The following is a 13,106-nucleotide window of genomic DNA, read 5'->3' on the forward strand; positions in this document are numbered from 1 at the left end:
AAACAAGAGCTGCTGATTTGAAAATCACTGCTCATTTATAACACTTTTAGCAAGATTTCTGGAGCTTTAAGTGGGACTGACTGAATTAGATCCACTGTCATATGAAAAATTCAAGGGCCATAAGGAAAGAGCATTTTCAGTGGGTTAATGACTCAAAAATGGAAGAAAAATGAAGGGATAGTTATTTTTTGTCCTGGGCTTCTGTTTAGAGATTGTTGACTGGTTACTAGCAACAGGCGTGAAGATGAAGTAGTTAGGAACAAAGCAGCAAATTTTCATATAAAAAAAAATTTAGTCTGGTTGTTGACCACCCACTGCAAGACCTAGAGGTCTTTAGCCAAAAGCCTCTTGGTCTTTGGTTAATAAAAGTGAGGAGAATTACAATGGGACGCATTCAATAACTTTCCCATCTCAAACACATAATAGGGTTTAACAGTAATACAGTTCTAAAGTAGCAACAATATTTCTTTGGATACAGAAAAAAATGAATGATCACGAAGGACTAGATTCTGGACACAATTACCTCAATACTAAAGTATTGTCTAAGGCTGTATAGGATGATAAGCTACTTTATTATATAAAGGGACATGTATGTCTTTATAGACTAACCGTGCTCTGTGTGCAAATAATTTTTTCTTCCAGGATAACCTCGGCAAATATGCCACTAACAAGTCAACCACACTAGCTGCCTCTATAAACTGTAATTTTCAGGAAGGAATCCCACAACACTATAAGCTGTAAATCTGGTAAATCAAAGACAATAACTTTAAGAACCTTGATGATTTCAGGTATGCTCAGTATGAGGGATATCTGCAAAGCAATCGACAATGCAGATGACTATTCACTGTGGCTCCATGCTCTTTCTGGAGGAGTGAATGCTGCTTGTCAAGACTCGATGTAATCTTCCTTAGATAGGAAACATTTTGACCAATAAGTCTGGAGTATTTGATTGAATTTGACTTTGTAAATTGCCTTGAGATGACATGTTGGGAATTGGCGCTATATAAATGGAATTGAGTTGAATTTAATGTTTTCAGAGGGGATAGTTTTCAACTCTGTGCCGCAGTCAAAGGATCTGTCAATATGAAGTTTCTGTCTGTTACTTTATTTTAAATTCCTTCTGCAGCATTCTTTGCATCTAATGACAGACAAGCATAAACACTTGTATCCAGTTCAAGAGATGTCAGAAATAACAAAACCTTTAAAAGTAATCGATCTTTTCAGCCAAGTTGAAATCTAGTATTCAAATATTCTGGTCTTTACCAGGCCTGAAAGTATGTAAATATAATTTACAGTATACTAAGCCATACCCCATGAACTACGTTGTCATTAGTTATCAAATAAAAATAAAGCCTAAATGGAAAAGTTAGTTACACCCTTAAAAAGCCTAGATACATCCAAAATACATAAAAGCCAGAGTGATTATAGAACTATACATTCATTTTACATGTCTGTGGCTCTAACATGTAGTTTTGGCTTTAAAATTGCTGTATACTTGATGAAAAAGATTTGAAAAAGATCCCATTTGTTGAAAAGTAGCTGCAGTCCACAACATTCTAGTATGGTGCATTGCCACCACTAACGACCACAACAGCTACTAGAATGAATTTGTAGCAAACCCTGTACTTACACGTTCATGGTTGGTTTACTCACTGTTTTCTCTGACCAGGCAAAATTCCAGGGTGTTCTGGCTTTCCAGAGTAGATTCCAGGTCTACTGCAACATTTGGCTCCATCTGCTTCTCCAGACGATACATAGGACCTGTTGAAGAATCATGGGATCAGTTTCATTTTCAATTCAGTTCCTGGCTGTTCCAAGTCAGTCAGTTGTTTTTTTTTTTTTTTCTTGTAATTGTTTCTATGTAGGCTGCATAGTGATGCAGTTGGCATCACTGTCCTGGCCTGGGGTTTTTCCTTCCTGGAGTTTGTATGTTCTCCCTGTACAAGTGGGAGTTCTCTCTGGGTACTCTGGCTTCCCCTCACAGTCCAAAGACATGACTGAAAGGTGAATTGGTCTCTCTAAATTACCCTTAGGTGGATGTGTGTGCCTGGTTGGTTGTCCTTAATGTCTCTGTGTTGTTCTGTGATGATTGTGTCCAGGGTGTACCCTGCCTCTTGCCCAATGACCACTGGAGATCGGCACCTGCTGTATCCATCCTTCTGAAATCTACTGATCGGTCTAATTAATTTCCAGTGAAGAAGCTATTTTGGAGTTTCTACAATGTATAAATTCTGAGATTATTTAATTTTCAAATGGCAGACCAGAGCAAGCCAAGAACAGCCCCCAAGTAATTACTTTCGAGCAGTGGGGACCTGTTCTTTTGAATGACAAATCATACCTCTCTGTCTGCCAATCCAATGGAAGAGTCTGGGTTTGGTAGTCATGAGAACAGTCATTTCATGATTGTTGGTGAAAACATTCAGTTTCCCTGAATGATCATTTCAAGAAAGTCAGTTTCTTAAAAACTTTCTTTATGGTTACTCCCTTTTAATATTTTTTTTTCCAAATTATAATTTTTTTAATTTCTTAAAAAAATCCTTTTTTTATTTTTTTATTATTATTATTTTTCTCCTTTCCCCTTTCTGCTTACCACAAGTGGTTAGAACTGAGCTGCGGCTTTAAAACTAAAGTTGCAATTTAGCGGTTTTAGCTGTCATTCTTTGCCACCTCTGAATTTCCAAAACACCTTGCATTATCACTTAATTACTGGCTGAAAGGTTAGTGGTCCATGTCACTCGCAGTTAATATTCTGAAAGCTAAACAAGCATATTAAACGTTCCTAAACATAGGAGTTGTAAGTTACAGGGTGTATTTTCCCCTGCGCAGCCGGATTATACGCACGTATTTAAATACACTTACTGCTGTAAAGTGCCTGTCATAAACGCGTGTTGCTGTTAACAGTTAAAGTGAAACTACTTAACAGGTTAGCAGTTGTTGTTTAGCGCTGAGCTAAACTACAGTGTTGTGTCCGTTGTTGTTTAGTCCGTCCGTCCGTCTTCTTCTGCTTATCCGGGGTCGGGTCGCGGGGGTAACAGCTTCAGTAGGGAGGCCCAGACGTCCCTCTCCCCAGCCACTTGGGCCAGCTCCTCCGGAGGAATCCCAAGGCATTCCCAGGCAAGCCGGGAGACATAGTCCCTCCAGCGTGTCCTGGGTCTTCCCCTGGGCCTCCTCCCGGTGGGACGTGCCCGGAACACCTCACCAGGGAGGCGTCCAGGAGGCATCCTAACCAGATGCCCGAGCCACCTCAACTGGCTCCTCTCGATGTGGCGGAGCAGCGGCTCTACTCTGAGTCCTCCCCGGATGAGTGAGCTCTTCACCCTATCTCTAAGGGAGAGCCCAGACACACTACGGAGAAAACTCATTTCAGCCGCTTGGATCCGGGATCTTGTTCTTTCGGTCACGACCCAAAGTTCGTGACCATAGATGAGGGTAGGAACGTAGATCGACCGGTAAATCGAGAGCTTCGCCTTTTGGCTCAGCTCTCTCTTCACCACAACGGATCTCCCGCTCCATCTTCCCCTCATTCGTGAACAAGACCCCAAGATACTTGAACTCCTCCACTAGGGGCAGCACATCCTCCCCAACCCTGAGGAGGCACTCTACCCTTTTCCGGTTCAAGACCATGGTCTCGGAATTGGAGGCACTGATCTTCATCCCGGCCACTTTGCACTCGGCTGCGAACCACTCCAGTGAGAGCTGTAGATCACGCCCTGATGAAGCCAATAGGACCACGTCATCCGCGGATAGCAGAGACGCAATCCTGACCAGACTCTGACACCGGTCGTACAGAGACCTGACAGTCCTTATTAAAGGGCCCGGTACTCCATACTCCCAGAGTACCCCCCACAGGATCCCTCGGGGGACACGGTCGAATGCCTTCTCCAGATCCACAAAGCACATGTAGACTGGTTGGGTAAACTCCCATGCCCCCTCCAGAATCCTGCTGAGGGTGTAGAGCTGGTCCAGTGTTCCACGGCCAGGACAAAAACCACACTGCTCTTCCTGAATCCGAGATTCGACTATGCGACGGACTCTTCTTTCCAGAACCCCCGAATAGACCTTACCAGGGAGGCTTAAGAGTGTGATTCCTCTATAGTTGGAACACACCCTCCGGTCCCCCTTTTTAAATAGGGGGAAAACCACCCCAGTCTGCCAATCCAGGGGAACTGTCCCCGATGTCCACGCGATGCTGCAGAGCCGCGTTAACCAACACAGCCCCACAACATCCAGAGCCTTAAGGTACTCAGGGCGAATCTCATCCACCCCCGGAGCCTTGCCACCAAGGAGCTTTTTAACAACCTCGGCAACCTCAGGACCAGAGATGGGAGAACCCGACCCAGAGTCCTCAGGCTCTGCTTCCGCAATGGAAGACGTGTTGGTGGGATTAAGGAGGTCTTAGAAGTATTCCGCCCACTGACGCACGACGTCCCGAGTCGAGGTCAGCAGCACACCACCCCCACTATAAACAGTGTTGGTACCGCACTGCTTTCCCCTCCTGAGACGCCGGATAGTGGACCAGAATCGCTTCGAAGCCGTACGGAAGTCTTTCTCCATGGCCTCTCTGAACTCTTCCCACGCCCGAGTTTTTCCCTTGTCGACCAGCCGAGCCGCCTGCCGCTTCGACTGCCGGTACACATCAGCTGCTTCAGGAGTCCCACAGGCCAACAAAGCCCGATACGACTCCTTCTTCAGCTTGACAGCTTCCCTCACCACTGGTGTCCACCAGCGTGTTCGCTCAGTCTCCGTTTGGTACCGTCCAAGCAACCCCCCCCCCCCCCCGCTTGCCCAACCGGTTTGAGCTGGAAACCTATTTCCAGTGCGAACTCAGTCGGGTCCTCCAGTATATATATATATATATATATATATATATATATATATATACGCGCGCGGTGTTGGCGACACTGATGACGTAGACCTAGTTATATTTAATTTCAAATAGGATTTTTTTCCCCCTTCTCTCAGGTAAAACACTCGTCAACAGAGAGCCTTGAGCTGAAACCGAAACTGAAGGGGGTGGAATGATTCTCCAACGACAGGGCTAATGGGGCATTTACATCTGAACAGGGATTCATGAGTTGTGAAGTACTGTCGGGGGGACTGGAGGCTGACGAAAATTCTCGTATCTCTGGGACTTCTAGTGTTAAAGCTAAAAGTGCTAATTTCCCTTAGAAGAAAGATGACAAGCATAAGCTAAAAAGCTAGTAATTCCTAAATGGTGAAGCCTTGCACAAAAGCTAGTAAACCCTAAAGAAAGGTAAGCAGTCGCTACAGAGCTTGTAAGTCCTAAAGGTTTAGCGTTCTTAACACTGAAAGAATAGTGTCGTCATAAGACGCATGTTGAACAGTCAACTCGAGCACCTGTTTCTACACACACAAATAAGTATTTGCAAAATGTATGTTTAAACATATAGGCATAGCTAAGCGTGCACCGACTGGATCTTATGTTATTTTGAAAGTTTTGTCATAACTATGTTTGTTTTGTGTTAGCAAGATGGAGCCAGAACGTCTCACATTTGAAGCTGCACCTTTGGTGGACCAAGCAGACATAGAGAGGCAGATGAATTAAATAATTTAAACAGTCTTAACCTTGCTGCATGCGATAACAAGATTAAGGAACTAATTAACTTAATTCAGAATCCGACCAAAAGGACTCGGATTCAGGTTGTGAGACAACTTACATTGTTATATCAACGTAAGTCACAACTAGAAGATGAACAATATCTTCAGTTACAGGTTGAGCATCAGATGGTTTTGGACAGAGTGAGTGCTGCCAGATGTGAGCTCTCAAAGGCAGAGGTGAGGATGGAGGAAGCTGACGCTGAGACCAAGGACCTCAAAACTCCTGATGTCAGCAAGGCTGCATCTCACCAGAGAAGTGCGTTCTCCACCCTTCAGGTGATATCTTCACACAATCAACCTCAGCAGGTTGAATCACTGCAGGAGCTGGAATCACAGAACAGCTCTGCAGTTTCTAGTGGGAGTGGTGGCCTAGTGGTTAGAGCACAGAGCTTTGGTCCCAGAGGTTCTGAGTTCAACTCCCACAAGCTGCCATTCTGGGTCCCTGAGCAAGACCCTTAACCCCCAATTGCTCCCCAGGCGCCGGACAGTGGCAGCCCACTGCTCCCCAAGGGGATGGGTTAAGATGCAGAAGTGAATTTCTCCATTGTGAGATCAATAAAGTTCAATTATTATTATTATTCTAACGCAGCACCTAGAACAGAACCAGTCTTGCCAAAATTTAGAACAGAACCTCTAAATTTTGAGTTTACAGGAAGTACTTCCACAGACTCCATGGGAGATGCTGGAAGTCAGACTGTCCATGATGAAGCCTTGCTTCATCCTGCTGCAGTGGACTGCCCCAAAGAATACCAGGTAAACAACTAGAGCTCATTAGAGCTCTTCCTCCAGAGATTTGTGACAGTTATTCAGCTCTTTGCAAAGCTTTAAGAGAAGAATATTCTGTGTACAGGAATCAGGCTTCAATAACTCTTGACGCTTTCAGCGTTATTCAACAGGAAAATGAAACACCCAGGGATTATTACTATTGTTTAAGGAACGTTTATTCTCAGGGATGTAATTCTCCAGGTCCTGAAAAAGACCCACTTTTTAAGTCTCTGTTCCTTCGTAATTTACACGAGAGTGTACGTTATGGAGTGACCATGCATTGCAGGGAAAGTAACTTTTCCATGCATGAGATCCGCAGATATGCCCAGCTTGTTTGGAACACTCGTTTGCAATGTGACAGGAAACAAAGCAAGTGTAGAGTCTTAAACCTTCAGACAGGAAACAGGCCTAAGAAACGACACAAAGTCAGTTCTTCAGTGATCCAGCAGACTGAAAGGTTTGGAGAAAGGCTGCCACAAAAGCCTAAGCAGCCAGATAAAGGTCAACTCTTTTACAATGCAAAACCCCAAGGTCATATTGGTAAAAGGTGGAACCATTGCAAAGAAATGATCACAAAGAAAAACTTTGAAAGTATCTGCCGAGATTTTCTGACCGAATTTGTCACATGTTTAACAAGATTAAACTGCAAGCTGATCGAAAAAGCAACCACGCAACTCAGTGTGATAAGGTCAAAAATCATTTCTAGCATGGTTTATTCTGTTTTAACCCTTTCTTATTGTTCTAGGACTTAAGAAGTGGAGGTTAACTAACAGTTTACCACGGTGTTTAGAATTTGTTTTGTTTTGGACCAAAGGCCAGTGGTGTAGGACGAAAGTCGACTATGTGGGTCTAACAGTAGGTCCAAATGGCAATGAACCCTAAGCTCATAGGATCCGAGCCATCCAAGACATAACCGCTCCAGGAAATGTCTCCGAGCTCCGAAGCTTCTTAGGGGTCTGTAACTACTCGCGTCATTTCACTGAGGACTATTCCGACATGGTTAGGCCGCTCACTGAACTGCTACGTAAAGACGTGCCGTTCAACTGGTGGGAGCCTCAAGAACTGGCGTTCCAGCTATTAAAGCAGAAGCTCGTTTCTGCCCCATGCCTGGCATACCCAGACAAAGACAAAGAGTTTTATCTGGAAGCCAGTTTCTATTCACAGGGCCTGAGCGCCGTGCTAAAACAGAAATACGAGCAAGACATGCGGGTAGTGGCATACGCGAGTTGACCGCTGAGCAATGTGGAAGTCAAGTTCTCAGACTGTGAGAAAGCACTTCTATAAACAGTTTGTGCAGTGGAACATTTCCGCAGCTATATCGAAGGTCAGAAAGTGATCATCGAGACATGTCATCAGCCAGTTACCTTCCTGAACAGCGAACGTTTAAGAGAAGGCAGAGTGTCCAACAGTCGCATTGCAACATGGATGATAGCACCCCAAGGCTACAACGTTGAGGTAAAGTACAGCCAGAACAACAGAATGGTGCTGGGGCAGGGGTTGGCAGAGTGCAAACACTGTGAGTGTGACACAAAAGCCATGACCCTCAGCGTTCCAGCCACCTTTGGGAGCCCTCCATCAACCCACCGTTACTGTGTAACGGTGTCACGGGCAACCAAGAGTCTACACAGATGGCTGCGCTTACATGCATGAACACCAACTCCGAGCCGGAGTAGGGCTCGTCTGGGTGGGACGCAACTCCACCGAACCTAACCACTACCGGTTGGGGCCCAAGACCAGCCAGTATGCTGAAGTCGCAGCAGTGCTCATCACCATCCAGCAGGCAGCCGCCATAGATGTGAAACAAATGGTGATCTGCTCCGATTCAAACTATGCTTGGCTCAGTTTTGTCTCCCACCTCCCATTGGGGAAAGGAAACAGGATGAACATGTGAGCAAGCTTAAGCCTGCTCGCTCGCAGTCTTATTTCATGTAAACAGGGTTAAATCGCAGCTTTATAAGCGGAGGAGATAGGGAAGTCTGTCGTATCCATGTCGTCCATTTTCACGACTGCAACCTGTTGCGGAAGGTGCAAGAATAATTTCAGAGTTTTTCGAATTAATCGCGTATTGCGCAATAGACAGGATCCTTTAGCGCAGCGCGACAGTGTAATTGTAGAGATTTTTCTTGGTGGCTGTTATAAACAGACAAACATCATTTAACAGTGGCTTTAAAAGAGGAAAAAGTGGTGTTAGAGCCATAAATAGAAAATATTTAAGTTATTTGTATGATGGTTTGCTTTTTATTTTTATCATATTCAGTAAGAAGATTTGTTCAGGCCATTTTATTGTGAAGTTTAGGTTTACTTTGAAAGGCTTGCTTCAGGTCGAGCCGTATATTGTATTAGAATAAATTATGGATGGATTATCTAGACACAGAGCAATACAGTTTTACCGTGTAAACTGTGGATGACTTGAAAAAGGAAGAACTTAATTTTTTATAGATAAAGATTTTTTTGTGTGAAAATTCCCAGTTTGCACGTGTCCTTTACTTCCAGTGTCTAAGGAATGACACTGAAATTTGGATCTCTTGACATAACAAGTGCCTTTTTAAAATAAGGTATAATAATTTAAGGCTACCACTTTGTAGAATATTCTTGTATGTCACTTTTACTTGTCCCCATGTTCTAGTGGGTCCCGTGGAGGCCCTGATATAAAAGAACAAAGCAAATATGAAATTATTAAAATGCAAAAATTCATACTGTAGAAAGTGATAGAAACACCTACCATGGACAGTCTTTACGCATTGATTTGTCTGCTACTTTTTGCCAACCCTCTCTCCTGGCTTTAACAGATTTTGAGGTGTTCCCTGTCGTTTTGTTTGGCGTGGAAGTTAAATTCCACATCCCCTACCACCCACAGTCATCGGTACAGGTAGAGCAAATGAACCGCACCGTGGTCGGCATGTTAAAGAAATATGTCAACAGCCATGGCAGGGACTGGGACATAAAGCTTCCCCTGGTCCTAATGGCCATCCGCTCGACCACACAATCCTCCACAGGGGTGACACCTTTCGAGATGATGACAGGGGGACAAATGACCCTTCCCCTGCATCTCATCTACCAGCCCGAAGACGTCAGTGTGACAACCGCCTACATGACTTTCCATCTCCGAACGACTTTCGGGTGGGCTCAACAGAAACTAGCGTGCAAGGTGCCAAAGCCTACTCTGATTGCTTTATAGCGGTGGTGGTTTTATTTCATTTTAAAACATCAATGAAAATATCGTAGCTTTAGTAGTTAAAATATCTTGAAAAGGCTTTTACCAAAGGATAACTATCCCTCTAATTCTGTGGAGATGGTGAAAGCAGAAGTTTGTCTCTTGAAGGAGAAGTCCAGTCAAAATCAGACTTCAAACTGCTGAAAGTACTTTAAATATAAAACTATTACACACTGTTCATTAAATGATACGTTTTTTTAATTAAGAGTAATTTTCATTTAATCATGTTTATGTGGAGGCGTCCATCTTGGTCAAGAATAGTACTGTCACCTCCCAGTTTGTGATGTCGCATCGTGGGACCGGCTGTTGAGCAAGTCCCAAGGCTCTATTTGTTGTGTGTCACTACGCGCTATTATCCAAGATGTCGACGACCAGTGCTCTATATGAAGCAAAGAGTGATGGATCAATTAGCGACAGTGATGGGAGTCATCATCATCTGATAGCAATATGGATTTTTTAGAAGAGTTTTATGACAGCAACCGGACTTTTGACGGAATCCAGCCATACCAGTTTGAGCCAAGGACATCAAAAAGGGATGATGTGAGTTGAATCCATTTGCTGCGGCACCACAGCTGTCTCCTTATGTTTGTGTTATTCTTCTCAGCTTGTTTTTCTTGCTGATGAAATATGTCAATGTCATATCAATAAAAATTAGTGCTGTCAGTTTTAACACGTTAACTTTGTTTGACTATAATAGCGCGTTAACAGCATTATTTTTCCCCCACCACGCCCTCCGGACTGTGTTTTTTTTTTGTTTGTTTGTTTTTAAGCCGAGGGGCTTACGTTGTTCAAAAATTGCTAGAGATTTGCTTAACAGACCCATGCTCACTGTTACGAAGCCCACTTATTTTATGCGACTTTGGTCTCCTTTTTTCTAAAGTCGCTTGTTAATTTCACGAGTTGCAGTTTTGGGCTTGTTTGAGAAAGTGAAGTGGATTGTTTCGGCTCTAAACTAAGTGCCACTGTCGCACTTCAGACACCAGCGGAAATATCCCTCTGCCTCATAACGCACTGAAGCTCATCCTGCCATAGGAGCAGAGTTGAAATAAATTTTTTCCACTTTTACCCGATGTATTGGGACATCCAACTGCCATGCACATGGGCATTGTTGCTTCAACAATAGCTCTCGTGAATTTCAAAGGTGAAGTCCTCTCGAAATCCGAAATAATTGTTGTTGATTGCAGCTGTGTAGAACGGTTCCTATTGAGTTTGCTTGTAAAGCGCGGAGAACTGCCCTCTGCTCACCACGATTTTACATCACAGGATCTGAAGTCAGGTGGCCGTTTTTTCCCAATATTTGGGGATATCTGTATCAGTGATCGCGACGACAACTTATGTTTTTATTTCTTTACCGATTAACGCTAAATTCATTAAATCACCACAAACGTATTAGTTTTAGTTATAGCTAATGGTCCACTGATTTTTCCTTTTTGACCGGACTTCCCCTTTAATAAAACATCTTTACTAAGGTTGGCTAATTTCATTAATGCATTTTAATGCAAATTTAGCTAAACCTTTTGATATTTAGTATGGGTGGCTGGATTAAATGTGTCTGCAATCAAAAATACACAACTTGTGTTTAAAGTACTTCTTGATTCTGAGATCATACAAGTTGCTATATATTAGAAAGTTCACATATTATTATGACCAGAGGAAAAGAAATGTAAAAATTCGATGACCAAGTGGATTTTTAAGGCTTTTTAGCGGAAAGCTCATAAAAAACGTTGCGCCGGGTGTCACGTGACCGATGACGTAATTTGTTGACAAGCGTTGATCTGTTGACATTGCAACAAGTTACTTCCTGGTTGCAAACTCGCTTTCTCAAACACAAATAGACGGATTAAACATGGCTAAAAAGTGTGTGGCTTATGGTTGGTCAAATACCAACAAGGATAATGTCTCCTTACACACATTTCCGAACCCGAAAAGTTGTGCGAAATTCAGTTCTCCTGTGAAAATCTGTTCCTCTCTGTGTCGGGAGCGCGCATTGCAGCCAAAGAGGCGGGGTTTCACTGCGCTTCTGATCGGTTTCTCATTAAAACAACTCATATAATCATGTCAAGAGTGTAACATTCAGTTTAATCGGCAGCTGTTTACAAAATTATAAAATAAAAATAAATAAACGCGATATTTCAGGCAGCTGAAATATCCATTCTCTCCTCCCCTCCCCCCATAACTTTGGAAAATAAAGAACAACTGTTTACAAATTCTCAAAAATTGTTATGTGTGATAGCATGTAGTATACTAGAAATCTCTTTAATCCAGTAATCTGTCATATTTTACATCACAACGGGATTTACCAGAAAGTCTAAACTCTCGTCTTTTCAGGAAGTCTTAATTTTTGTGCCCAGCTATCAGCCAGTTTCCATCCTCTTATTTCAGCAATGGAAAATCATAAATACACACTACGTGTTGGAATACTGTGTTTGGTGACTTACTTTTATTTGTCAGGCTGAAGTGACAAAAATTGGAAAAAGACTGATTATCTTGGCGTTTAAAATAACAAAAAACACAAACTGAATGCCGCACAATACCGGGGGTGAGAAAATCCTCGCTGAATGGAATCGCCAAGTAGCTGGTAGCCTCAAAACTCTCGTTTGAGACGCAGCATTGCCTCACAAGTCCTGAGCGAAGTGTTTCTCCCACTCCAGCCTGAGCACAGAGAAGCTCTGTGCGCTCAGTGAGAGCCCACCAAGATCTCTGGATGTCTCCTTCTCTCCTCACTCATCACGCATGGGAGCGGAGGAATCTCGCTGTCATCACAGCAGCCTGCTGTGAAGCGACGTGTTATCCACACTACCTCTCAGCACAGTGCTGCTACCCCGCAGAACCCTGAGCCGTGGTGGGGATAGACCCACAGCCCTTTCGGTTCGGAACTCCCATGCCGCCCCAGGGCAATATGAGCGCTACGGCACGACAGATAAATGCGCGTCCACTCTCAGAGCGCTCACGTCCAGATTATTTAGTAAAATTCCAGGAACACATAATGCTGAGAACCTGTAGTTTGTGCTGAATGTACATATTTTTCTTTTATGTGCTGTTTTGGCAAATTTCAGCCATCATAAACGATGCCAGGCAATCGGGCTTCGATTACATCACGGTCACTTGAGGAGAGGTGGGGGCTTTGTGGTAGCATGCCCTGGGCCCGTGAACGGCGAGGGCCCGGAGATTGCAGGATAAACATTATCGTAAGCACCCTGGAACCCCCTTCACATGGCAGCAGAGGCCATAGAAGCCAGTCACATGTTACGGAGAATTGTTTATGAGTGCCAGCACAGTAAGGACTCAGTCATGGTTTTCACAAATTGTAAAAGACTGACTGATTGTAGTGATGTAGTAGGTGTACAATATTGAATAAAATATTTTTCTGCATGAGTGATTTTGTGTCTACCACTAGGTGGTGTACGAGTAGAGAATGAGAAAAAGAGAAGTGACATGGCGTAAAAGAATACATGATGTTACTGTTCTGTTGAATGAGTGTTGAATAAAAGCTGTAAAGAGTTCTTTG

The 13,106-nt window shown here is 43.5% G+C and overlaps 1 protein-coding gene across 2 annotated transcripts in view; it reads right to left on the bottom strand.

Annotated features, from left to right (window-relative positions):
- mapkap1 (MAPK associated protein 1) overlaps positions 1–13,106 on the bottom strand; it is a 99,703-nt gene that overhangs the window by 33,973 nt on the left and 52,624 nt on the right. For both annotated transcript variants that reach the window (XM_036128679.1, XM_036128680.1), the window contains exon 8: positions 1,654–1,761. In XM_036128679.1, coding sequence (XP_035984572.1) covers positions 1,654–1,761 — 108 coding nt within the window. The remainder of the gene's footprint in view (positions 1–1,653; positions 1,762–13,106) is intronic.

This window comes from Fundulus heteroclitus, unplaced genomic scaffold, assembly GCF_011125445.2.
Source record: "Fundulus heteroclitus isolate FHET01 unplaced genomic scaffold, MU-UCD_Fhet_4.1 scaffold_107, whole genome shotgun sequence".
NCBI lineage: Eukaryota > Metazoa > Chordata > Actinopteri > Cyprinodontiformes > Fundulidae > Fundulus > Fundulus heteroclitus.